Source organism: Haplochromis burtoni, unplaced genomic scaffold (assembly GCF_018398535.1).
Source record: "Haplochromis burtoni strain Fernald_Lab_line unplaced genomic scaffold, NCSU_Asbu1 Contig_60, whole genome shotgun sequence".
Lineage (NCBI taxonomy): Eukaryota > Metazoa > Chordata > Actinopteri > Cichliformes > Cichlidae > Haplochromis > Haplochromis burtoni.
In genome coordinates this window covers 1,121,159-1,148,936 of record NW_024582421.1, presented here as the reverse complement: position 1 = coordinate 1,148,936, position 27,778 = coordinate 1,121,159, and the positions used below count along the sequence as shown (strand labels likewise).

General features: G+C 41.9%; 2 protein-coding genes across 5 annotated transcripts in view; one reads left to right on the top strand and one right to left on the bottom strand.

Moving 5' to 3' along the window:
• The first annotated feature begins 380 nt into the window (after nt 1–380).
• LOC102303180 lies at nt 381–8,103 on the top strand. 2 transcript variants are annotated; one of them, XM_005937859.3, is made up of 5 exons: nt 381–691; nt 2,778–2,821; nt 2,946–3,114; nt 4,481–4,525; nt 4,618–8,103. In XM_005937859.3, exons 1-5 carry the CDS (start codon nt 487–489, stop codon nt 4,977–4,979), a joined length of 825 nt encoding a protein of 274 aa, XP_005937921.1. In that variant the 5' UTR covers nt 381–486; the 3' UTR covers nt 4,980–8,103. The 2 variants fall into 2 exon arrangements, with proteins under 2 accessions (XP_005937921.1, XP_005937922.1); XM_005937860.3 differs by lacking the exon at nt 4,481–4,525 and having other exon boundaries at nt 384–691.
• Nucleotides 7,445–27,778, bottom strand: part of celsr3 (cadherin, EGF LAG seven-pass G-type receptor 3) — a 113,826-nt gene continuing 93,492 nt past the window's right edge. For 2 of the 3 annotated variants that reach the window (XM_014338587.2, XM_014338588.2), the window contains 13 exons: nt 26,839–26,965; nt 25,663–25,869; nt 20,273–20,447; nt 18,770–18,882; nt 18,222–18,301; nt 17,660–17,786; nt 17,410–17,529; nt 16,191–16,288; nt 15,581–15,672; nt 15,235–15,408; nt 13,077–13,271; nt 9,872–10,934; nt 7,445–9,485 (listed from right to left, as the gene is read on the bottom strand). In XM_014338587.2, the coding sequence (XP_014194073.1) occupies nt 9,458–9,485; nt 9,872–10,934; nt 13,077–13,271; nt 15,235–15,408; nt 15,581–15,672; nt 16,191–16,288; nt 17,410–17,529; nt 17,660–17,786; nt 18,222–18,301; nt 18,770–18,882; nt 20,273–20,447; nt 25,663–25,869; nt 26,839–26,965 (2,599 nt within the window). In that variant the 3' untranslated portion in view covers nt 7,445–9,457. The remainder of the gene's footprint in view (nt 9,486–9,871; nt 10,935–13,076; nt 13,272–15,234; nt 15,409–15,580; nt 15,673–16,190; nt 16,289–17,409; nt 17,530–17,659; nt 17,787–18,221; nt 18,302–18,769; nt 18,883–20,272; nt 20,448–25,662; nt 25,870–26,838; nt 26,966–27,778) is intronic. The other variant, XM_042221049.1, reaches the window with a different exon arrangement.

Below are 27,778 nucleotides of genomic sequence, written 5' to 3'. Positions count from 1 at the left end.
CGTATTTTTATTGGTGAACTCTGTGCACGTGAGGGACAGCCTTCTATGTTATGCTGCGTTTAAGGATGTTCGATAAAACTCAGTCAGTAGCCTCAGTCGCAGGCATTGATTTTAAAATACCAGGATACCTACTAAGAAGTTTCAAAGCGCTTTTACACCCACTTCTTTATACAAAAAGCCGTTATTATCATTTTAATTCCACAGCTGCACCTGTAGTGATGAAATTCAGGCACTCTGATTCTACTGCGTTGCCTACTTCGGTGGGATTTGGGGTACATAACTGGAAAGTCATGTTAATTATCTCAGCGTTTAAATTATAACGTTTTCACGATATTTTGTAACCTAATGCCAAAAGATACATGCGCAACAGCGTAAATGTGTCTTCAAATCCTCGCAGAACACGTGAACGCATCACGAGGCAGTACATAAGGTAAGAGGTTGCTCCAGGCTGGGAGGTAGCGGTCCAGCTAACTTTTAGAGCTAGCTATGCCTGGCAAATGTAAATTCCAAGATTCCTGGCTCGCAAAGGATGTTTACAAGGACTGGCTGGTTAAGGACGTCCAGGACATTCATTTTGCCCGATGCAGGGCCTGTTGCAAATCAATCAAACTTCAGACGATGGGCGAGGCTGCCCTTACCAGCCACGCAGGGGGAGCTGGCCACAAAGCAGCGGTCCGCAAGCTGCTGGAAGGTGGGTCACTTCCAGTTTTTCAGACTGGAGAACATCTTGAAAGGAATGACAGAAATCTGTTAAGAGAATTCACGAGATCTTGGTGTGATAACTGCTTCATCGCTGTTTGTTCAGATGGTTTAATCGTGATGTGGTGTTATCGTTGGTGTGTGTGCGTGTGACTACACCAGTCTAGACAGGAGTGTAAAAACATCTGTCCCAGGACGAGCGGTCATCAGGACATTACCGAGCACAGCTGTACAGTTTATGCAATTTCAGAGTTGATTTATATGGTGTCTGTTATGTCTTTGATTTAAGGTTTCTATATCCCGTGTCATTATAGCCTAAAATCAACAGCAAGGAGCAGCAGCCAGCATTCAGAGTCCGCTGAAGTAATAAGACTTCCTCCTGGGATAGCAACTATGTTTCCATTATTATTAAATTATGGCTCATACATTTTTAACATACAATGAATATAAGGTGCATTAGTTTGGTCTACTGCGTAGTTCAAGGGGTTAAGCAATGGATTTAATTAGGGTAATTAATTAAGACTGTAATGATGTTTGTTTGTTTAACAGAAAGTTGGAACACCCAATATCTCATTCATTCGTTTACTGACCCTGTAAAACAAATCCGGGTAACTTAAAGGTTTGTTTGTTTTTCCGGGTTTTTCTCTTTCTTTTAAAGCTCTTTAGCATTATATAATTTTTTTTATTAAATGAAAAATAATTCTTATTGTTGTTGTTATGTCTTTGATGTAATTAAATAACCTGGGAGCACAGGCATGAAAAGTGTGTTTAATAGTGAGAAGTGGGAATCATCAGACACACCACGATATAATATTATTGGGATTTTTCACATTTTCTAATATGATATTAGCCTTCATGTTCTATAGGAATGTAACTAAAGTACAAGCAGCTAGCAGCCTGTTGATTCAAGTCCCCTGGAGTCATGCTCACTGGCACAGACTAGTTCAGACTGATAGTCACATGTTGGTGATCTGTCTGCCTTCATAAATTAGACAACAGTTATTTTGAAAACCTTCAGATTTGACAGTCAGTCTGAGAGTGATGGCAGTTGGTCTAAGTCACACTGCGACTTATTGCAGAAAGGATGCCTCCTGTTATTTGACCTGTGAAAAAAATTTTTTTTGTGTGTGTGGATGTAAGAAGGTTGTTGTTCTATTTTTACTCATGTGACTGAGCCATGAGCTTGCTTTGTATTAGGAGATAACTTTGTCAAGAAAAGTGTGTTTGATGGTTTTTGGGTCAGAGTTTATTTCGTGTAAGTTTGCTCTGCTAACGTTGTCTCTGGATGGCGATATATGAAATCAGCCCTCTCATTCGTAGTATTCCCAGAGTACAGCTCTCTGTCTCAGCTGCTTGTACTCTGGTCCTAAAGAACAGGAAGGTTGCGCACTGATATAATAATTAGGTGTGAATTTCTCTCTGTGTAGACTGCAACATATATGGTTTTCAGTGATTTGTCACAGTTAATTACTGCTTTATACGAAGTACATTGCATGTAACTGCAACATTATTTGCAGTTGAAAAACGGTGATAAATCACAATATGTTATTGCAATACTCAGAATAATGAGTAAAATGTTAAAAATCACAAAAATATCAAGTCACAAGTGAAGTATTGTAATAATATTGTTTCACTCTGTTTACAGAGCGATTAAAAGGACTGTGCTCATTTTATGACTGTCCCCCTTTTGCACGATACTGCTCATCTACACCAAGAAATGTTCAGTTAACCCAGCAGTTACTTAAAGTGTCTTATAGTATAATGAAGTCCTGGGAGTTGGTTAAACGTTTTACACTTTTCACTTCATTCCATTTAGTAAACCTGCCACCAGGTTACTGACAGCACTTACTTTGTGGACTTTTTTACTTTCTAGGTTTGCTTTGCAGAAGCTCCGATATCATTTCTGCTTGTTTTTTATGGCCATCATGATTGAGTAAGGTGCTTTATGGTGATGTTGTGCTTGTGTCCACCAGAGGGAGGCGCTCTTTGTTCATTTTTCTGATAGACATATACTTGCAGTCCCTCCCTGGTTGTCTCCTTATCCTTTTTTTTTTCTTCTTCTTCTTCCTTATTATCAGGCTGTTTGATGGTGACAGGACAGGTGAATGGCAGCGTGAATCAGGTAATTACTTTAAAAGTTTTGGTTTCATTTTATTTAAGAGGTAAACCTGGAGCTGCTCATGACACCTTAGATTCAGACAGAAACATTAATCCCAGAAACACCAAATGGCTCGCCTCCTTCTTAGGCAGAGGACAGCAAGGAGCAAGTGGCCATCTGCCTCCAGCGTGACGCCTTGGACAGAATAACAGGCAACGACTGGTCAGATCTGCACCACAGCCCCTCTACAAACTCCACCTCCCACAATGCAGAGCTACAGGATGTGGCATTCCCTGCTGCCTACTTCACAGCACCAGGTACCAACAAATAACACCCTGCAAGCTGCTTAAGCATGTGTTGCTTGGAAACCCTTGTGCAGGGAACTTTCTGTGGGCAAATAGTGGGATATTCTACTATTAACTTGATTAATACTCCACTCTTAATTAAGAAACAATAACCTTGAGCTGAAGGAGATAATTGGCTCAGTTAACATTATTAAGGGTGAGGAGGAAAGGGCGTAATTATACACAGACTTCAATAAGTTATAGCTGTTTTGCCGCAGAGATGGCTTTAGTGTTGAATGCTTATTAGAAGATTGTGAATGGGAAAAAGCAGCCCATGTGACCAACCTAAATAAATTACTGTCATTAAGAAGATTGATAGCCCAATTAATAGCAGGGGGTATGCTGTTTGGAGTGCCCGTGTACCATGGTGTTACACGCTCACTGTGCATCATAAATATGAGACTAAATAGCTGTTTAGTTCATTCCTCTGCTTTTCCTCTAATTTATCTCCGAGGCTCCCCTTTTGTGGCTGAAATTGAATGTTTTGACAACCTGCAGTACTGTGCAAAAATCTTGAGCCACTCGTCATATATTACTTAAATGTAATATATGAGGCAAAAAGTAAAGTATATACAGTTCTGACGAGCTTGAAAGTCATTGTTTGGTGTGACCAAACACAGCCTGAAGTCTCATAGGCGAGCTAGTCTTCAGAAATCTTTCTTCAGGTTACGTTTTTCTATCCAGGGATGTTTTTACTGTTTGTGTGTGTTTCATGCTGACAGTCTTTGCTGATGGTATCACATGTAGTACAGTACTTTTTAGCATTGAAAAAGAGCATTTAGCAGAAGAAGCATTCAGGTCAGTAAATTAGAATTTTTCTTTGCAGAGTTCTCAATAGATTTTCCATCGATGATACAGTTATGAATTGACTCAGACACTGTATGACAACCTCACACATGGATATATAAATCATCAGCTTACACCTGTGGCTGTACTGCAAAAGCATGTTCAAGTTTGTTTTCATTAACCCACTTTATTAAGAAACTTTTCTAAGTAATTCATAGCATTTCACATCTAAGCCCTGTGACACATATTATATCTAACACAAACTATAACCTGCTGTATTTATTTAGTTTGCTTTGTTTACCTGTGACAAGGTATACCCTTTGGTGAGCCAACTCGGGCTTTTTGAGTCTAACAGTTAGCACAGCTGTGCCTGCATCAGATCGCAAAGCGGCTCACAAGAAGGAAAAACTATTATCCTAAATAAATCTGAGGATTTTCAAAATATAGTCCAGGTTAAAACTGTAAGACGATAGGTTTATCAGCTTTGCTCTGGCATTAAGGCGCAGGTAGATCTGACTGGGATTAAATTGTGTTTTGTTTTTTTAAATTTCAGCCTTATTCTCTAAACTGCAGCTCCTGGTGTTAAACAGCCTTGAAAGTAAGAAAAGTGAATCTAAAGTTGCCTTGCAAACCTCAGCTCGTGCTTTTTAGTACAAACCACAGTGAAGCTTTTGAACTTTGACCTCTCAGGCACCTCTAGGCTCAGCAGCCAGCATCTCCAACCATCAGGCGGCAAGACGGAAGACGCCGGGCGCCGCCCAGCTCAGCACGACTCCGTAGACCTGTCCAGACTGGAGCACCAGCAGAGATCGGACGCTCTGGAGCAGCAGCAGCAGATGAAGATCCTGGAGTGGGAGAATAGGATGAAGGTGCTGGCGTGGGAGCAGGAGCTGGTGAGGGAGAAGAGGAGAGCAGCCCGGCAGAAGGAGAAAGCCTTCAGGATGAAGAAGGCCTACTACAAGGCCAAGCTAAAGAGGATGGGCGAGGACGTGCCGCCGTCTTCCTCCAGTAGTGGCGACGAAGCGGAGAAAACGTCTGACCCGACTGGCTGATACGCTCAAATGTTTCTATTTTTCGGAGTGTCATTCTTGTATTGTTTTGTGTATACGCCATGACACTACTTTTTGTTTTTTGTTACACATTGCTGCTGAAGAGTTTCACATTGAGCAACAATTGTTGTAATCACGGCAGCCAATCCCTCTGCAATGTGAGTTCCATCTTAATAGAGAAACATTTTAAGCAGTTTTTGAACTAATCTTTAAAAACGACACAACAGTACAGAGAACTGTAAGTCACTTTAAACTCCTTGTTGAAATGCTTTGTAATGACAACCCTGTTTTATGTGTCATCTATCACAATCTTGCCCCGGATTGAAAAAATCAATTTTCATTGATCGTCTTAACGGTGTATTTTTTATTTTAATTTTTTTAAAGGTGAAAGTTCGTTCGAGGTTATTTTAAAAGAAGAATGTACGGAGGTGACACGCACATGGGACGAAATGACATTCCTAAAAGGACAATCTTTTAACAGGCTTTTTTAGTGCATGCTTTAACTTTGTTTTTGATATGTAAGTAAACAAATGTGTAAGTGAATAAATAAGTGGGAGAAACAGGTACCACACTGATGTATGTGCACACCTGTGATTGTTCTGCGTCTTCTTCTGAAAATGAGAGGTCTGTAATATTGAGTTGTAAGACAGCATATCGAGGAAAGTATTGGGTCACACCACTTACCTACAAATACACTGGAGTACATGGACAGAAGGTCAGGTTGCCTTGTGTCCACATTCTTTTGGCCATTTTTAAAGTTCTCTGCTGGGACTGTGGTGGTAGGAGGGGTTCCACCACCACAGTGCTGTTTAAAAAAGAAAACTCTTTAAGAGTATCTTCAGCAAAATAATTAGGCGCACTCAGCGATCGTCAAAAACACCAAAAGAGGCCATTATCTTTTTGATGAATGCTGTTAAGGCCCCCGGTACAGTTCAAACACTTAGAGAATAGATGAAAAATGCAACGCTTTGAAAAATGGCTGCTCTCCCTCTGCTTTATGCCAGCTGACACTCAGGAGAGAGTGGTATTGATCTTCACAGCCAACTTTTGGCAGGAAGCATATTTCCCAAAAATGTCCATTTCCCCCCCCTTCGGATCCCAACGTTTTAGATCAAATATTTTTAGCTTTACTACTGCACATCAGTGCCTAATGAACCTGGCTGTGAACAAACGGTAACATTAATAATCTAATAAGAGCACTGATGAGTTTTTGCTTCAGCCCTGCGTAGGTTAAAATCTTAAGATGTATGTATGCTCCGCTGATCCCCGCCGTCTCTTGAGTTGAACGTCTCCGCCCTCCTCTGATGTCTCTGAATGTGACAGAATACTTTGAGAGTCAACGCAAGTCAGGGAGAGGAGCCTTCTAGAGAAAAAGGTGTCACCCTGTCACAGGATCTTTCCTCCGCTCACTTTTTCTACACCTGAAAATGTCTGTTGGCATGAATATGAAACAGCAAAGCTCTTTGTGTCTCCCAGACAAGAATAATCAGAAAGAACACAGAGCCTTGTAGGAATAAGTCATTTTTTTTCTTTTTTAATGTCCAACATTTCTCTTGTTTCCGCGGTAACAGGGGAACAGCTGTTTCCATCCAGACGGCAAGATAGAAGGCATCCAATAATGAACACACAAGCTAACAAATACAACCTCCCATCATCTCTCCACCTCTCTCTGTTCCTCTCCTTTTGTCTCTAATCATCTTTTGTTGTTGTTGTTGTTGGTTTTTGCTTGTTTGTTTGTCTGCCCTCGCTTCTGTGGCTCGGATTGGTCCGAACTACTGTTAAACCTGTAGTCAATTAATTGGATAGATTACCAGTTAAGATTAGACAACAGATCCAGTTTGAATACTGACTAAACTCTTCAGATTTGAATTCCAGGTGTAAGTTCGGATTCTTTTCTTGCCTTTCATCTGTGGATTTGTAGCCATGAGAGTCAGATGACAGGAAATGTTACATATGACAACAAGAACATTTGCACACACACGCGCACACACACACACGCTTCCTCAACATCCTCTCATTCAGATGGCGAAAATAAGAAACCAATACAGTGTCAATAAATTATCAATAAATAAAGTAAATCTCATGTCTTTCAAAGTTGAAGGTCAGCTGAAGAAAAATATAGATGGAGAAGAAAATAGGATTTGTCAGGCTAACAGACCGGTGGGTGGTGTTGCGCTGCACTCGGGACTTTTTTGGCAATAATACTGTCGCAAATAGGTTGTGCTTGTCACGTCTCAGGGACACGGGACCGGCAGAGCAGCGGTCAGAGCAGGCAGATATGCACTTATTTGTAAGGTGTGTGTTTATTTCCACTTCGAGCGTTTCCATCCACGTGTCTTTTTTTCTCTCTGTCTCCCTGTGATGAGTAACATCCACGCCTTCCTCCCTGCGGCTACATTTCTGCAGTCATGTTTCCTGACCCAATTTGTTCTTCTTGCAACCTTGCCTGATTTGGTATCTTTTTTTAAAAAAAAAATCTTTCCCGTTATGCAATATCTTAGCCTTATTTTTTCATTTATTACTTTTTGCATTGGCTTTTGGCTGTTTTCTGCTCAAAGACACAGACAACACATGTTGGCAACACAGAACTCCCATTTTCCTTCAGTTTTTACAACCCGCTGTAGTTTCCTATAGAAAAAAGCCTCCCTGTCCCCGTCTCCACTCCTGAAAACACCCATGTGTTGTTACCTTAAAGGCTGAACTCTGGGCTTCCTCCGACAGCTGCGAGAAAGGTGCAGCTGCTGATGGAAAGACCTGCATCTCGAAACCACTTAGAGGCTTTTAGCGCTGACACAGCTGACATCTCCTCTCCCCTCTGCAATCTGCCGCAGAAGCTTTGACAGATCTTGAAAGATAACTCGTTTTTTGTGAAACCATCTAAATGAGAATCTGAATAAATAAAAATCAGTTTTCGTGGTTTTTTTTGTGGGCTCGTGTTCGATTGTTTCTGAAGCATGAGCTTCTTTTCTGTTGAATTTCTCAAATATAAAGGAGCAATTTAAATATTCAGGTTGGCACCATGCTGTGAACATACCACAGTGCTGCTTTCATGTCTTCACACAAATATCTGAGTGTGTTACGATGACTCTTATCCGCTCCCTTCCCACATGAAAATCCGCTTGCTTATGTACTACGCGGGTAAAATAAAATGGCAAACAGTTATGCGGGTTATGTAGTAGCGCTGATGACGGCCTCATGAAGAGAAACAGCTTTTAATTTGAGACTTCTTACTGAAAAAGATCATGATTTAACAAAACCGAGCTACAACGCGCCCTGCACAAGTCATTTCCATCAGAGGAAACAGAAGAATATCAGGGTTTCATACAGATTTTAAGTCCCTTTGGTTTAGTTTTGCGGAGAAGCTTTTACGAATGGTCTTGAGGTTCGGCTGCTCCTGTGTCGTCCCTCGAGACAGGCATCAAAGTGCACAAAACTTTGAGGGGATTTAAATGGTTGTTACGCGATACATCCTCATCCAGAGAGGCAGACAGAGATATCAACCTTCACCCACCAGGTCTCCAGAACGCTACAGATATGGTCTTGTAATATCAGCCGTCTGATATGGTCTGGTTCAGATAGCACCAGGCATGAAGATACACAGATAGATGACAAGGTCACATTCATATACAGCACAGAGCTGATGCATTGACGCTTGTGACTGAGCTTTTTAACTGCTAAACCTTCAGTCTTTTTCTCTGCACAATCATCTCGCTCCATCAAATCTCTTAAAATAACTCCTCCTTCTATTTACAATCACTTCCTCCTCCTGCTTCGATATTTTCCCTCCAACCACATCTCGCGGTTTCGATAATCTCATTCGATTCTATTGCCAGACCCCTGTCGCTATACATAAAGTTGATGTGTGTGAGGAAATGTTTCTAGGGAAAACCTTTTTTAGGGAGAAATTTGGGGAGTTTTTTTTTCTTTTTGTGGGGAGGGGGATCCCCCCCCTCAGCAACGACCAAGACTGCACTCACACCAACCTCACTCACAACCTCACATGAGCACAGTCATTTAAAAAAAAAAAAAAAAAGAAACATCACAAGAGATTTCTTCTTCATCTCCAATGAAAAAGATACAAAATGTATAAAAATGTTATTTACAGTTTCTTTTTTTTTTTCTCATTTTGACGGATCTCGTTTGTTTGAAATCTGAGGAGTTTGTGTTTTTGCCTTTAAGAGTTTGTAGGTAGTAGAGGTGGTTGACTCATCGTCCACAGAAACATCGTCGTTCGCCGTAGGCGGTGACACTCGAAAACTCTTTACACAGTACACGCCGCCCACTGACTTTCTCTTGAATCTGTGTTATCATTGGATGTTTTGTCCGTCTTTGTGTCTCTGCGCTTCCTCTGTCTCGGTTTTGTTTCCCTGTCCTCGAATGTTCCAGGTTGTCCCGGTGCTTCAGGTCCATCCGCGACCTTTGAACATGTCCAATGTGACCCCAGCACTGTAGCAATGCATTAAGGGATGCGGAGCTTGTCATCAAGACTGTCCCTCACTTCTGTTGGCTCTAAGGTGAAGGAAAGAAAAATGAGTCATCACTACGTCTGTACAGCACTTCACTAATTGTAAATTCAAGTTCACAGTGAAACTACAGAAGTAAAATGGAAATGAGCTTTGCAGGCAAAAGGACAAAGAAAAAGAGAGGGAGAGAAGAGGGAGATGGAAAACAGAAGAAAATAGACTGAGACACATGGGAAGAGATGATAAAGAAGCTGGAATGCAGGAAGCCTGCTGAAAGGGTTGGGGAAGGCTGAGATAAACAAACTAGAACAGCACAAGTCAAAAGTCCAAGATGACAGATGCTGGAGAAAAGAGGAAGAGAAGAAGATGCATGTGAGAAAAGGACAGGAGGAGGGTGGGTTGAGGGTGGATTTTCCACTCAGAAGGACTTACTCCGAGTCAGGGGAGACTTCAGATATGCTATGGGAGGTGGCAGACTGGGACGGGGATGGGGAGGGTCCGTGGACGGAGCCGTTTGGACCAGTGTTTGGGGCAGCAGGGGGAGGAGTGAGGACAGAGGAATTGAAGGATGCTAAAATGGAGGAAAGAATATCCAGGTGTTCACTGGACGGTTGTCGACCCAAGGGGTTTGGATTTGAACCTGCGACCTGGGGGGCGACCTGACCAGGAAACCTACATGAAGCTGAGTCTAGTCGTCCTCTGGCGTGAGCTGAAGGAGGTAGGTGCTCCTGCTGAGGCTCCTCAGATATCGGGGGAGGAGGAGAAGAGGAGGGCGGCTGGTCAGGGTGTGAAGGCTGGCGGGGTGGCAGAGTGCGGAGCCACTCCCGACACGGCTGGGCCTGGGCTCCCATTCCATTGGTGTCAAGTTGCTCCCTTGATCTACTGCTTACGAGAGCTTCTTCGAGGTGCTCCCGGGATGAGGCCTGTCGCCGAGTCAGCGAGCTCAGCTGCAACCTTGATCCGCCGAGGTATCCCTCAATCCCGGCACCGACAGCCCCTCCGTTTCCACTCACATCCTCCCTCGATCCGTGGAAGCCAGTAGCATGGTGGTTGTCCAGTCTGTCCCTGGATCCTGTCAAGTTCTCCCTGGATAATGAGACTCGCTGGTGATCCAGGGTCCCTAACATTGACCCCTGCCCCAGCCCCAGCTCTCTCCTCCTGGGTAAGAGATCCAGGTTGTCCCTGGAGCCCCGGCAGTCCAACCGGTCTCTTGATCCTCCGACCGTCTGTCTCCCGAGTGGATCCCTGGACAGCTGCCTCCGTGCAAGCGAGTCCAGGTGCTCCCTAGAGGAGTAGCGGGAAGCTGGCTGGGAGAGCGAGCCGGAGCCTCCAGTGGCACCAGCTGTGGCAGAGTACATACGACCGTAGGAGGCAGCAGGAACACCTCGGTGGCCAAGAGTAGAGGTTCGGTACCAGTTGAGCTCACTGGGGACCCGGCCCATACTGGAAAGACCCTGGAGTGCAGGAGGACAGCCAAGACGGTTCTTGAGGATTCCTGGGACAAAGAAAATGAAACCACAAGAAAAAAAGAGGAAGGCGTTAGTGGCAGAAATGGAGAAGAAGGAGAAACCTGAAGAAGAGATTAGATTCCATTAGGTTACTGGATGAATCATCCATCTATCACAATAACTGGCTTAAAATAATCAAATCAGGAAACCTGAGGATACAAAGAGAGCTTTCAGAGGAATACAAGCTGTCTTAGCCTCGTCTTCTTAAGTAAATCTGCACATAACAGGTGCTCACGAGCGCTCATTTTCAAAAAATACTGGGTTGATGATTAGATCAACTGTCAGTCTGTCGTGACACCTAAAACATGTCGTAGCTGTGACCGTATTGGCTGCTAATCCATCGTGGGATGCTGGACTGTTCCAATTCGACTGTGGTTTGGCAACAACATAGTAAGCCTAGTAAAAATGTTTTTTCTAGTGACTGTGATTACATGAAGCTTAAGACTTTTGAGAGAATCCAACTGCCTTACAATGTAAGGACAGGCATTTACATTGTAAAAGTCTAACGATGAGAGAAGAAGGCGAAGAAAAGCGGAAGAAATCAAATGATGAAGAGAAGCCATTTAGAAAGAGGCAGACAATGAGTCACACAACTATCACATTTACCAAAAAGCAGGACTTCTTACATTAAACCACTTCTGCATGCCTACGCGGGTGTTCATTTGTCGGTATATGACTGGGTATATGGCTATATTCATTCCCTGAAATGTCACTCATGCTTTCAGGCTACAACCTTTTCTTTTTCTTACTTGCATCTGATTGGGCCTTTATTTCTACATGTGCACATGCCAGTTATATACTTTATGTGTGCACTATATGCTGAGTATGCATATTATATTTCATACACTCAATAGACACTTTGTTAGGTACACCTGTTCGGCAGCTTATCAACACAAATATCAAACGAGCCAATCAAATGGCAAGAACTCCCGTGCATTCAGGCATGTAGACATGGTCAAACCGACCTGCTAAAGTTCAAACTGAGAATCAGAATGAGGAAAGTGACTCTGAACATGGTTGTTCATGGTGTTCGTTGTTCTAAGTATTTCAGAAACTGCTGATCTATTAGGATTTTCCCCACACGACCATCACTATGGTTTACAGAGAATGCCCTGTCGATGTCAGCAGACAGAGGAGACTGGTCAAACTGCTTCGAGTTGACAGGAATGCAACAATGACTATGTTATGTTAGGATACAAAACATCTGTATGTAATACACATGTGGTTATCAAAGTCTAAATGACAACAAGAAAACTATCAGGTTGTACATTTACAGCACTACAGGAACAAAAAAGCTAAAGTACGGTCCAAAATAAAATAAATATTTGAGTGAGTGACGGGTCTCTGGGTCACCCCGAAGATGAACTGAGATAATCAACCCATATATGAGACAAACTGCTCAAACAGCAGATAAATTCTCTGTTATTGAACTTTGGTTTAAATTATGCTTTGCTGGTTCAGCTCATGCAGCTGACACCACCTCCATCTCCCTCTTGGCAAAATGTTCCATTCTGCATTACTCAGACAGGATATCTGGAGACACTCATTAGATAACAGGATGAAGAAGATCACAGATTTAGGATACTCAGACCAGGCACTGATATGCAGAGGCACAGTCTGTCTGACAATCAATGACTTTTACCAAGTAGATATTTATAATGATGACAAAAAAGAAGAAATAAAAGTAGCAAGAGTCTGTTAACGTCACATTCAAGTTCCATCCATCCATTCGCTTCCGCTTATCCTTTTCAGGGTCGCGGGGGGTGCTGGAGCCTATCCTAGCTGTCACAGGGGTACACCCTGGACAGGTCGACAGTCTGTAGCAGGGCTAACACACAGAGACAGACAACCATTCACACTCACATTCACACCTATGGGCAATTTAGACTAATCAATTAACCTATCCCCACAAACTGCATGTCTTTGGACGGTGGGAGGAAGCCGGAGTACCCGGAGGGAACGAGTTTCATTGTTTCAGAATAGTCATCACTGTTTTCCATTTTGCTGTTTGTACCTTGCATGAGTCTGTATCTAAAGCTTTAATTTACACATAAAAGTAAAATAAGGCACAATCCAAAGTGTATGTGCACCCTTCCGATTGTGTCTAGTTGTTCACGTGTGTCTCTCACCTTTGCGGTGCCTGTGTGGCTGGGTGAGGCCGTTCTCGTCTCCACTAGTGAGCGCTGCGTCTAGCTGGTTGTTATTTGCTGCGTCCTTGCTGTAATCTGCCCCCAGGGGGCGCTCTGAGCCCCACTTCTGCAGAGTGCGTGCCTCGCACTCTTCCAAAGCTGGCCAATAGGATAAAAGGTCGTTGCCGTCCAGCTCTGTCATACACGGAAAACTCTCTGTGGTTACTGGCAAACTTAACATCAGTGACACCTCATGAGGGAAATCTATGTCTGATCATTAAGTAGTGAGCAGTAACAAAACAAAGGAGACCTTATTGGGAAGTAGTCTGAATCACTATTAATGCAGTCGTCACTAAAATAGTTGTTATTTTTATTATAGCCTATACAAAACAGTCATAAAGAGCTATATTCTAATGGATCATATTCTCATCTTTTTAATTTCATTTTATTGCCTCATGCACGTCCCCAAGAACACAAAAACAGATGTCTGCAACTAATAGCAGTTGTCAGCATACAAAATAGCATATGTTCATTATCAAATCAGAAGCCAGAGCTAATTAAAAGTGTCAAAAAGGACATTTTTCAGGCCGCTGCAAACGACCCACGAACTCGAGTTTTTAGCATGCACAGCAGAAGCTGATTTAAGGAGAAGGAGACAGAGTGACATCATCAATGTCAGCCCTTTAAACCAATCTGTGTTATTTGGACCCACATTTTGTAAAGGATATTATCAGTGGTAAGGATTTAATAATTGTGAAAAGTTGTGTGGATGAAGAATTTAGGCTGCAAGTAAAGTTTTATCAATTTATTTCAGATTTACTTTTTAAATGAATCTTTTCTAAACTAAAGGTGAAAACTTCATGTATTTCCTTTTTAACTTATTAACCAAAGAATATTTTACATTTTGCTTAAATGATTAACTTCCTAAATAATCCATCGTCAGAACTACAAAGAAATGAAATAATGATTATTCCCTCCAGCTGTAACATGCATGAGAGCAAGCATCATTGATACATCAAATGCTTTCATCTTTTTCAGGCTTTTAAAATCAGCAAGCCTGCTGTGACTGTGAATAAAACAAAAGATCATCGGCACCGGGTTATAAAAAACAAGAAAATCTATTCATATTGTTGTCCTGAACACATTCCCGGTGCAGTCCTCGAACACTGCGGAGATGCAAGGGTTAATGCTTTGTCACAGAGAACTGGACGCATTCAGACTGTGACCTTTCAGTAAAAAGCCCAAATGTTTCAGGCCCTCCAGTTTGACTGCACTGATGTATTGATCGGACTGTAACAGCCATCTGGATCTTGCCTTCCTCTATTGAACGATGGCTGTGGTCTGGTTAGACTCTGAACAGAGTTCGTGTGACCCCAGCGGCTTAAGAAGCTAAGAATTGATTGGTTAAATGGATTTATAGATTTGCAGATATTTGGCATTTTCTCAGTGTGAAACATTTCACGGAAACTGTACTCGCGTGACATTTATATCACACACTATGACGTGCGTAAACTCATATATTATGCATGATAAACTTGTCATTGTGTATCACAAGAAGGAGTGTATTGATTAATGTATGCCTGCATTGACATTTCCTCTTCCTGGAGGTGGATGCTATTCTTGCTTACACATATACAAATATACAATATACAAATGATTTAAATGCTATTTCACAGACCGACAGAATCCATATGTTTAATATGTGTTGGTTGGACACATAATACACACTATAAAAGGACAGTGATATTGCAGATAATTGAATTATGCTGCAGGAGCAGTTTTAAAAGTTTCTATTGAAGTTATAGTAATCTGCTGTTGCCTTGAGTCTGCATACTGACTCTATGTTCTTGTAATTGCTATGAACTCAACCTGACTAAAGCTTTATTACTCTGCAAAGAAGCTCTTTGTAAACTTTAATTACCTTTCAAACATACCGAGGATGAACATTTAAAAGTAGTCTTTAAAAAAAAGTGAACAAATTAAATGTTTTGTGCCAACAAAAGACATCCAGACATTGCAGAACATTTTGATGGGACCCATAACTCTTAGGCTTTCGCTGATGAAGCACTCCTAATGAGACACTTCTCCATTACTGACTTTAAACAATAAAAATGTCAAAAATAGCATTAATATAAACTCGATAACACGGAAAATCTACCTTTGGTGCCGTTGTTGGCGGGCTCTGTGAGCAGGCGCTCGCCGTGATTGGAGCGCTTGAATCGCCGCTGGATGCGGCCACGGAGACGGACGTTGTCCTCGCTTTCCGAAGAAGGAATGGAGAGACTGCGCTCTTCCTCCATAGAGAGATCAGAGTCTGAGTCGGAATCTTCACCTGGATAAAGAAAGGGAGAAGGGACGATAAAGCGGGAGTGAGAAAGTGAGGAAAAGGATAGGGCTGATGTGTTGGTATTCTTGAGTAAATGTTCTTGATCCTTAGTTAAATATGGGCAGAGATAAAGTCTTTGTTTTTCAGAGATTCATGTCTGCTCATTATGCATATTCACCCCCGTCTCTGTGGAACATGGCTACATCCAGGTCGGTTGCACCAGTTTGGACGATGTTTTGCTCCAGAGTCTGACGAGCCAAAAGGTTTTCTCTAACAGGGGAGTAGAAGAGAAGTTAGGCGAACACACACAAACAATAGAAGCACACAGAAACAGGCAGATACATATTTGAAAAAAAGCGAGAGTCCTTTCAAACACAAATACTAGTGTGCACTCTTCATACAGGCCAAGACATGGCATGAAGACAGACAATCACTGAGCCATGAAGATATTAACAGCCACTCTCAGGGTACATTAGTGTTGCTCTACATGCAGTACAGTACATTGTTCAGTCTAATCTTCTTCATCTTTACCCCACTGACCCACAAAATGAAAAACAGGGTTTTATGCAGGGAGGGAATTTCCTCCCTAAGGCGACTTTATCCAAAAACCACAGACCCAACAAACCCACCAGAATCCCATCTGAATGATAGACTATTCTTGTTTTTCAAGCATCAATTTATTGTTGTTATATTTTATGGCATTAAACCACCACGATGTGCACATCTACCTTAATATATTGGTAAAAACTGTGACACGTGTCCATTCATGCGTGCATGCGTTCAGATACCTGGCAGAGCTGACGGAGGAGATGGTGGAGGTTCCCAGTGTGATGCGGTGCAGCCCGCTCTGCTCCAACAGTGAAGCGTTGTGATAGGGGTTCTGTGCCTGAGCACACAAAAACACACGCAAGAAGCTTTAAAAAATAGCTCCCAGCTTTCAACCTGTGTCCAGGAGGCTAGGTATGTGGAACATAAGACTCTGAGATGTGACAAGACTTCTGTTATCTGCTGATAAATCACAAAAGGACGCTAATAGGGGGTCATCCATGCATATAATCCATCAGTGCTAAAAACAGCATAGTGCACATAATAATAGTCTTGAATTTTGCCCATATGACTCAGTAATAGAGAGGAAGAGCTTTGGAGGAAATGGGGTCTAAAAGGGTGGAAACAACACATCTCATACGCGCACACACGTAAACTTCCCCACACATACACACCAACATCTCACGCACACAAACTGGCAACAAACTGTATGGGGTTCACTGCACTGACAGAGATTCAAAGGAAATATGGAACATGTATATATATACAAAGTTCAAACACACAGAAGCGATAGTAAAGATTCTGATGCTGACGGCTGACAATTCATACACACACAAGCACACACACACACATACACACACACACGAGACATGGGAAGTAAGGAAAGATGTGAAAGTAGGATAGCATTTCATACACACGCATAAAAGCATCATTAAATCGGCACTGCACAGTGCTTTTGCGAAAGCGGGCTAAAGAGCAGGCAGGGATCCACTGGCTGGTATAATGTTTTATGTGGGTCAGCTAGGAACCCCGAGGGCAGCTGGAGAGGACAGAGACACGACAAGAAAGATTGATGGAAGGATAGAGGGAAGGAGAAATTCAGGGCAGGAGGGCTATTGTGCTGTCTAGTAATGGGCACAGCAGCAGGAGAAAACTTAGTAAACGGCTTTAAGGATCACGCAGCTAGGACATTTATGCCTTCGCATTATGATCTTAGATTCACTTAGCTTGTCATCACTGTGCAATAATAATGATAATAATCTTTTGGATACCATAGTTCTTTTAAAAATTTGTTTTCATCTTCATTTTGCTATACTTTTGTGCATGCATTCTGCTAATGCAGTATATTAATGATTCAACAGTCAAGGCTAATTCAAGAAACGAATGAAAAAAGGTGTTTAGCTTTAGCGGTAGCAGTATAGATATGCTCGCAAACTGGATATTTATGTATGTTGGACTTACTGTACTCTGCGGTGGTCTTGGGGGATCTTCTCCAGGACTCTTTTTACCCAAACAGGCGACTCTCCATGCCTCCTGAACTTCTGAGTTGAACACGGTGAAGACTAGCATCACTGACAGACCCTGGGAAAGATGATAAAGAGATATAAAATAAAAATCACAAAAACAAAAACACACAGACTGACAAACAAGATTCAAAAGCTACAGGTAGAGATCGCACTTTGTTGTGTATCTGATCATGCTTTGTTCGTACCTGTACTAGGCAGAGGACATCAAATATGTAGTAGAAAGCCAGTATGCTGTTATTTACAGCCATCAGACCACACAGCCAGGTGGAGGTGGCCACCAGCAACAGCAAGAAGGCATTGCGGATAGTGGCGCTGCAGAGAGGCAGACAGAAGCAAAGAGGGCAGTGGAGGAGAAAAAAGATTAGAATTGGATTCGCCAGAATGAATCTGTGATACACTCTGATGCATACGCCAGTCGACTGCAGCATTATATCACACTAAACCTTTATTTATAACACAATAATGACGTTTTCACTATATGTCATCATGATTAGGGTAACAGAGAAATATAGAGACAGCAAAGAGAAACCACACTAATGGACGACAGTAGAAGCACTGGAGGAACTACAGAGCGATTCTTATCATACAGCTCAAATCTGAAAGACTACTTTAGAGAAACTCAGGAATTTTATATAGGACCCTTTGAAGCCTGAAACAGCACAAAACACAAGAAAAGGATTGTACTTTGGAAGGTAGGCTTCAAGGTCACTTTTTTAAAGTGAGAACAGTGTCAAGGCAGACACTTACATGACAGGAAGTTTCTTGGTCTCCTTCTGAGATGGGTTACACGACATCTTGGCTACAATGGTGAAAATGCCCCCATTCAACTGAAAAGTGAAAGATCAATACACAAAACATTTAAATGCATTTCAGCTAATCCACTACGGCCATTAGCAACGACTAGGACAAAATCAATGTGGATAAATTAGTCACATAGGAGGGAAAAGATACGTTTAATAAAAGCAAAGCCATTCAAGTCTCTGACAGTATAAAAAAGAAAAAGTGGATTCACAGGTGTGCTACTGTTTACTGACTGTAATACGCTGTAATCATTCACTTTAAAGCACTGCATCAAATTTCTTGAAGTGAAGTTTCGAAAGGCCTGAATGAAATGATTGGGCTCAAGTGGGTCGCCTTTCTAAAATCCATTTGGAGGGCTGCCACTTGTGAATGTTAATTAGGTTTAAACCTATGTTTACTTGAGAAAGTGCAGGTTGAGATTTCATTCATATCATTTAAGTCTGTGTGCATGTAGAGTTCACTGCCATGTGTCAGACAAACAGAGAGATGTTTACCAGTATGACGATGCCGATGGGACCAGCGAAGCTCCAGATTAGTTTGTCATAGATGGATATCCAACAGAAGTCTGGGTTTCCATAACCCTCTGGGTCCAAACCTACTGCCAGGCCTAAAGCAAACAGATGTGCGGTGAGATTAGACAGATCAGCTCTGTGATGTCCTCTGCTGTCACTCACAGAGAGACAGCAGCCTCAAAGATAGGGAAACAGTATAGGCAGTGACTGCAGGGCATTATTGGAACACCACAACACTTCTGTGAATGTTAGGTATGTTTTTAGCTTTTATTAAATGAATATTTTTAGATTTATAAATCAAGGACTTAGAGAAAATTAGCTCCTGAAAGCACGCTCTAAATATTTGATTACATCTTTGGGTCTTTCGATTTTAAATGTTAAATTCTGCTGAACTTTGAGCACTAAGCTGCTACGATTAAACGCCAAAGACACAAACCATCATTTCTCTTTTTAATTTAACTTCGTATAACCTATATGACACATTATTCCAAATCAGAGCAGAAATGTTTCACCCCCTGATTTTCAGCTTCTGGTTGAATCATGTGAATCAAGTTCACGAACAAAAATTCACTGACTGTCAGAGTCAGGAGAAGATCAGGCTGTAAGCTAACAGTCTTTTTCTTTATGTTGAGCGGGGATACACCAAAATGGTTTCTCCTGAAGTTTCTTTCGTGTGCGCACTTACAGCACAGATTCAGTGTAGAATCTGAGGCACCAGTGCTCCATATAAGCACCAGATGTGGTTAGTAGGAAATTTGTGACTTGAACTGTGATATCTTTATCAGTCATGTATCCTTGTTTGGACGAAACTGTCGATGTTTTGACAGGCGTGGCTATTAAGAATATTTGAAATAAATTGCAAAAGAAAAGACAGAAGAAGCCCGAACAAAGACAGATAAACACACCTCACAGCCCGAGGGAAGAGACATGTGCTAAAGTGTGTTTATGATGGTGGGAGACACATCCATTCTTGTGTGTGTGTGTGTGTGTGTGTGTGTGTGTGTGTGTGTGTGTGTGTGTGTGTGTAGGTTTGAGAGACAGACAGTGACACAAACAGCAACAGATAAAGGGAAGCTGACAGTATGTTATGAGCTTGGATGCAAACTACCAATCTAGGCGTGTGTTTGTGTGTGTGTGTGTGTTTGTGCGTGTGTGTGAAGGGGATAGAGAAGAAAGTAGAAAGATATGACTTGCTTAAATTGTGTCATGGCAGAAATTGCTTGCATTAGTATCTCTGCTTTACTGTCTCTGTTATAAAATACCACTGAAACCTGTTTAATCCAAATGTCAATAGGACACCTTATCTACACAGCCAGACTCACTATGCATGTATGTGTGTGTGTGCCTGTGCTCATATAAGAAAATCATTATTGTGCAGCTGTGGCAAGAACAGGGTTGTGACTGTCTGCTTTTACATGGCTGCACAAACATGTTCCTAGGCCATATCGAGGACTGCGTGCCTGCATGTCTACATGACTGTGTTACCTGTGATAATGGCGGGAACGCCCCAGCCAATGGCGTAATAGAATCTCATGGCTCCATAGTTGATGTTGCGTTGCTCTGTTTGCATTCGGTAAATATGAAGACCTTCCACGAACATCCAGGCGAACGTGGACATGAAGAAGTAATGCAACAGGATGGCGACGACTGTACACAGGAACTGAGGGGAGAGGGTTTTTTTTTAAAAAGAGTGATTAAAAAAAGGGAAAGGGGAGGAGCAGGATTAACGATTAAGAGGCAAGAGAGAGAGGAATGAAAGGGGTAGGCTAAGGGGGAAAGGCAGGAAAGATGCGTTAGCAGTGAAAAGACAAAAAAACATCATCCTTTCAAGGATTGTGCGACAGCTGAAATACAGATGTCTTGGCAACCAACCCACGAGTCTTTATTACAGCAAAGCAGGTGTCAGCAATGAAATAACAGCCGTTCATGATTAAATTACTAATGCATCTAATGAACAGCGATAACGGCAGCATGTTACAATTCGTCCAGGAAAAGCATAAAAAATAAAGAATGTAAATGGATGTTATAAGAGCTGAATTTTACCAATAACACCAAAGAGAGTCTTTTAGTTATGATTACGATTACGAAAATGTGCACCATCTGCAGAGGAAGGTAAATAATGCCCAAACAGGTAATGTCGCCTTTATATTAATTGTGATTGTAGAAGTTTAACAGTTATTTTTAAACATGATGTATTTACGACAATAAAAGCGTCAGGAAAACAAAAATAATGCAAATTTGTTGTTTAAGGGGAATAATTAGCTCGACCGAAATAAATACACCTTGCATTTTTGAGCAATAACGGAGAGAGATAAATCGAGGTGTGAGACAACTATGCTTGGGTTCAAGCTATGACCTTACTTCCAATCCACAGTCACAGTAAGCGTCCTGTGAGGATCTACTGGTATGTCTGGATGTGTTTTATGAAAGCTGATGGTGACAACAGAGGGAATTGATTATTTGTTCAAAAACAAATCTTTTGATTGGCTGCCAATGATCGACAGTGATAGACAGATGGCAAATCCAAATACCTGCCAAGTGCGTGCCTACCCTTTTCCAAACAGTTTCCAAGGACGACTTTTCAGATGGTTCTGTTAAACAAACCATCTGGTGTGTCAGGTGATGGTTAATCTATGCCTCATTTTCACATAGAAAACTTTGCTTTTCTGACAATAACTTGGACACTGTATAAATAAAAGGATGACGTAGTCTGCCACAGGACTCATTTCTGAGGTCATTCGTCTAGATTGCATATCATCAGGAATGAATCCCAGTAAAGGCAGGAGATAAACTTCAAAGCCATCTTCAGTTAGATGCTGCTGGTTGGTTTGGCAGCGATACTTGGCTTCCCCATGAATAATGCAGAGCATTAACATTTTGGCTTTCTGTGAAATTACCTTCAGGCTGCATTCAAGAATGGCTGAAGTGGTTTATTTGAACTCTGCAGCCTTTTAGTCTGAATTGATTTGTTTGACCAGATGAGGACGATGCCATTCAAACTCAAGTGGCACTGAATTACAGCACTTTGAAAAAGCAAGTCAACTTCGTCTAAGAGAACTGCAGTGGTGTTTGTTTAAAATCTAAACCAGCCTCAGGAAACAGCTTGAAAATGCACAACTAAATAAGATGTCTGTGGGAACCTGACAGGCGTGTCAGTACGTGACCTTGTAGCCAAATGCGTTCTTAACATACACAAAGACAAGGTGCAGTAATGTGCAAATGTAGATGCAGATGCAGTGATTTACTGTGCAAATATAAATCGAAACATAGTACATGAGGCAAATAAAGACTTTGTATAGTTTTAACAAGCTTTTAAGTCAATATTTGGTCTGATCACCTTTATTCTTAGGCATCTTGTAATTTCTTTACGTAGTCTCCAGGAATAGTTTTCCAGGCTTTATGGAAGACATTCAAAGCTCTTCTTTGGATGTTGGCTGCCTTTTATTGCATTCTCTGTCAAAATGATCCCACACTGCTTTAATAATGTTGAGGTCCGAGCTTTGAGGAGGCCAATCCATGACTGATAGTTTCAGTTTTCCTCCACGATGGAAGCGGATGGATCAATAAGTATAAATGCCAGAAGGTTTGCTTTATCTCCCAGCGCAGTCTTGAGATCATAAAGGCTAGCGGTAACTCTGGACAGGGCCACTGAATTTCCTTAACCCATCAGCAGCCCCAGTATCTGCTCCTCTGTGTAAAGAGGAACAGGATAAGCACTGCCAGAGCTCTACAGAATGACCTCTCAGAAACAGACTTAATTGTGGTGGCCGGAGGGCCCACTGCCCTCTGAAGGGATCAGTTATTACTGCCTAGCGCCATGGAGCCCAACTGGTATTTGCCATAAAATACCAGAACTGGCAGGTCCACCACTGATGCTCTGTACTTTTAACAGAGGAGAGCAGAGCTGTTGCATAGTCTTTTAGATTACAGTTTCAAAAAGCTTAGGCAGTCTATTTGCTTTAAACTGCAAAGAATGACATCAGATTTGCTTTGATGTCCTCTGGCAAAGTTGTTCAAGTTCACTGAACCCTCAGTTTAATGAGCAACCATCTTTTGAGCACATGTGAGCTTCTACAAGCTCAGATTTTCTGAAATGTGACTGCAATCTGCACTCAACACAGACAAGTACCCCCCAAAAAGGCCATGTGAGTATTGTAGGTTGACAAATGATGATTTAGACAAACATTTATGTATTAAAATAAGTTTCTCTCAAAGAAGTTAAGATAAAATATGACTGTCATATTATCATATATGATAATGGATGAACTGGCCCATTTGCTTATGAAATCTATAATGAATACAACTCAGAACTCTGAAAATTAAGGAGAGCAGACATTTAAGTCCCAGAGGTTAAAAGACGCGCAATAGAATTTCCAAAGAAGAGCCAAAGATGACACAGAAAAAGCAGCCGCCTTGGCAGTAATACAGCCAGCTGATGAATCTCACACTCCCACACACACACAAAAAGCAAACATTACGAGCCACACACATAAGCATGGAAAGACTAAATATGCACAGGCGCATAAAAACTAACACACAACCGCTGCAAGGGCTGAAATGCTCTCCCAAGCATGGAGTACATGAATTAGAGAACATATTGTTCTGCTAGAAGTAACCAGTCGCACTGTAAGAGCAGTACTGCCGACTATGTGGGGGATAAAGATTAATTAATTGGATTTCATGCTGAGTGAGCACATATTTGGAGTACCCTCTCGACAAGACTCGCTGCTCTTTAAACACACTTTATATAGAAACGTGTGATGCAATAAAACTGAGAGATATAGTGGTCAAAAAAAATTGGCAGAGGACGAGAAAAAAGATAGAGGACTTAACATAAAGGAAAGAGGACAGTGTGATGTAGAGAAGCACAGAGCGAAGAGCGACAGGAAGCACCCAAGCAGAGGATAAGAAAGAGGAAGAAAAACAAAATACTAGGAGGCAAGAAGAGCCGTCGACATCAAAACTGCAAAGAGTGAACATCTTATGATATTGTTTTTGGCAACAGTTTAAGGAAAAACATGGCCACTGCCAGATACTATTTGAAGATGAATGAACTTGTAAATCTAAATGTCGCTAAAAATTTGATATACACCACAGCCATGGCAAAAACAAAGTACAACCTCTTTAAGATTTTAAGGTTTAAGGTTTTATGCATTGAAATGCAGTAGAAATAATCAGCTCCTTGATTACTTGGTTAATAGATCATCAGCAGGTGTAGGCACCTCTATAAAACCAGAAGTTTGTCTGGTCTGGAGCATCCAACTGTGTGCTAACACCTGAATGCCAAAGACATCTGCATTGATTTTAGAGAAATGATTCTAGCTGCCCATCAGTCTGGCAAGGGTTAGAAGGCCATTTCCAATCAATTGGGAAAAAATAAATACAGTATACAGTAGAATAGATGGATGTTGAATCTCTGTCTGTCCAATGCAAAAAGAACTATTGCAATGCAGTGCGATACTTCATGGGCAAAACAAACATACAAACAAGTCTACTTTTAGAAAAAATACTTATGCCCTGAAGTGTGAGCACGGTCTTTATCAAAGATATGGACCTATGTGAAGAGGATGCTCACAACGGAAGGCTGCTTCCGTAACACACTGGAGGAAAAACAAAGAAAGTATGAGCCTTTGTTATTTAGTGATTGGTAAAAAAAAATCAAGATAGTTGCCAATCTTCCCAGGAGTGGGCATGCTCAGAGAAATCGCAAAAAAAAAAAAAAAAGCCCAAGAGCTACATCTCAGACTCTACAAGCATCATGAACAAGTATGACATGTTTGGAAGGCTTGCCAGAAGAAATTCTCTACTCTCTAAAAATAACATGGCAGCATAGCTCAGGTTTGAAAAGCTGAATAAACCACAAGACTTTGCAACGCCCTTTGAATAAACGAGACCAAAGTGGAGACGTTGGCCTATAGTATACAGCACCATGTTTGAAGAAACACCCCATACCAACTGTCAAGCACAGTGGTGGAGAGGTGAGTATCTGGGCTTGTTTTGCGGTCACAGGACCCGGGCACCTCGCACTCATTGAGTTGACCTCTGTATACCAAAGTATTCTAGAGTCCGATCTGAGGCCATCTGTCCAACAGCTAAAGCCTGTCCCAAACAAGATAATGATCCCAAGCACTACAGCATAACGCCTGAAAAAGAAAAGAATCCAAGTATTGCAATGTCTGAGTCAAAGGCCAGACTTCACCTTGACTGAAATGTGGTGCCACTTTAGGAGAGCTATACATACACAAAAGCCTGCAAACCTCAACGACCTGAAGCAATGCTCTAAAGCAGCGGTCCCCAACCTTTTTTGGGCCACGGACCGGTTTATGCCCGACAACATTTTCACGGACCTTTAAGGTGTTGCGGATAAATACAACAAAATAAAACTAGTACCAGTACCGAAAAAAAGAAGATTTAACGATAACCGAGTTAACGATAAAAACGATAACAAAATAACGCTGAAAATCGATTAAAAACCCTGAAAACCATACATTTCACACCTGAGCCTCAACGCTCGTGGCCCGGTACCAAACGACTCACGGACCGGTACCGGTCCGAGGCCGGGGGGTTGGGGACCGCTGCTCTAAAGAGTAGTAAACTCCTCCACAACAACGTGAAAGATTGACAAAGTAGGACAGAAAATGATGTCTTCTAACAGTGCTTTTGCAACGTGGCTCCATTATTGTTAAATAAATAATAACTTTTCTGTTCATCACAGGTTATCTATCTAGATATGACAGAAGTTGGACTCTGTTTTTACCATGACTGTACACTGGATAAAGTGGTGACTGACTGTGCAGTGGTGTGAAAAAAGGAACTAAAGCTATAGGCAACAGAAAAAAGATGGATGCAGAAAGCCCACCCCCGCCAGTACATACCTGTTGTTCAGTCTGATTGACCCCAAGCAAAAACACCAGCTCTGATAAAAACATGGCTGCCGCTGTGTTTGAATGGATGCTCCTGGTGTTAGACTTGAGGCCCCGGAGACAGGAGAGCACCAGGACAGTGAGGAGCAGCGCCAGCATGGAGACGCACAAAGAAGAGTATGTGACCAGGGCCAGCGTCTCCAGGTCGCCCTCCAACTGCTACTCACAGAGAGATGCAAAGGAGGGGGGTGAAAGGAAGAGGAGGGAGAAAACTTGTTGAAAAAAGAAACTTCAATCCAAGAAGATGAATCGTTAAAACTGCATTGAAATGCAACATCTCTATCTGAACTCTCCTGTCTGCCGTCAGTGTGAACTGACAATATTTATATGACAACCAAGTATGCGATCTATAGAAAGAAATCTAATGAAAGGTAAGTACAAGATTAAATCCCTTTATTAAAAACATCTAAAAAAATATATTTTTCTTGAAGCAGTCAGGAAAAAAAACAGAGGAATCAGACGACAAACCAAGCTAGCTAGCAGACCAAGCTTATCTGTCAGGAGAAACTAGATTATAAAATCAATTCAGCACGTGCATTTGCCTCCTCTGGAAGCCTCTGCTTCCAGCAAACATAGCGACACCACCAGAATTTCATTTGGGCAAACTGGGCTTCCCTGCAGCATCTCAAGTGAGTGAGAATAAGATACCCCACCATACCACCAGACTAATGATGATGAATTACTTAATCTTATATAACTGTTTCCAGTTTGGAGAAATGGAAATCGTCAAGACAATGATGTTTCTGATTCCACACGCTCCCTTTCTCGAGATCTGACACATCTTCAACTTAGTATGCTTGGGAGCGGTGGGTAAGGGGTTTTACATTAAGCTGTGAAAATCTTCTACAACTGTAACAAGGCCTTTCTTCAGCCTTCTGAATGTCAGTCAGGATTTGTAGACATTTTTCCCCTTTTTCCCCCCTTCTTCAAACTGGGCAATCACCAGCTGACACTGTTAAATGAAAAAAAAATGTGTTGGGGCAAAGTGGCAGACATGGTGAAGTAAAAGGTTCACTTAAGGGAAATGCTTGATTACTACAGAAAGGGTCAGGGAACGAGAGAGGATGAAGACTTATCTTGATTTATCTTGATTAAAAGTAAGTAGCTCTTGACTGACTGATCACTAACCTCTCTCTGCGAACTGTCCATCAGCACGCCAAAGGTGCCCAGTCTCTGGCACTGACAGCGCACATGAGACGTGTTTCTGTACACTACCATACAGTCTCTCACCGTCCAGCAACCTCCCATCTCGTACCTGCAAGGACAGAGACGGAACGAGGAATAATAAGCAACATTTCAAGAAAGATGTCCTGCTGCTGTCCATGTGTCAGTTTTTCATAATTGATAGAAGTCACATGCTCTCAAAACAACACTCGGTGGACACTTTATTAGGTACACCTTGTTAGTGCCAGGTCGGACCCCTGTTTTGTTTTCAGAACTGCTGTAATTCTTTGTGGCACAGATTCAACAAGGTGCTGGAAACATTCCTCAGAGATTACACGTGAGGAATTTAATTGCTCTTGTGAAATTAAATTATTTGCTCTGATTAGTTTTTGCTCACGCATTTTATATGACATAAAAATATTTCCATACATATTGACATAGCTGCTGCAGATTTGTCAGCTGCACATCTCCTGTTACACCGCATCCCAAAGCCATTTGATCCCGCTGGATGCAGCCATCAGAAGATGAATACACTGTTGTCATAAAGGGATGGATGTGGTGAGCAACAGTACTGAAAGAAAGTTGTGCTGTTTAAATTATCCTCAGCTGGTACTAAGGGGCCAAAGTGTGCAAAGACTATATCCCACACCATTACACCAGCAGCAGCCTGAAACATTGATCCAAGGCTATAAGATGGGTCTATCCTTTCAATATCCTGTTCTTAGCTGACAGGAGTGGCACCCACTGGGCGTGGTCATTTGCTGCCGCAGGCCACCATTTATTGTTTGTCTGAAACCGGCCTCTCTTCTAAATGAGACATTGAGTCTCAATGGGATTACCTGTATAAATAAAGGTTAAATAAATCTGCTTCATGGTTGGACATACTGTGCATTCAGACATGCTC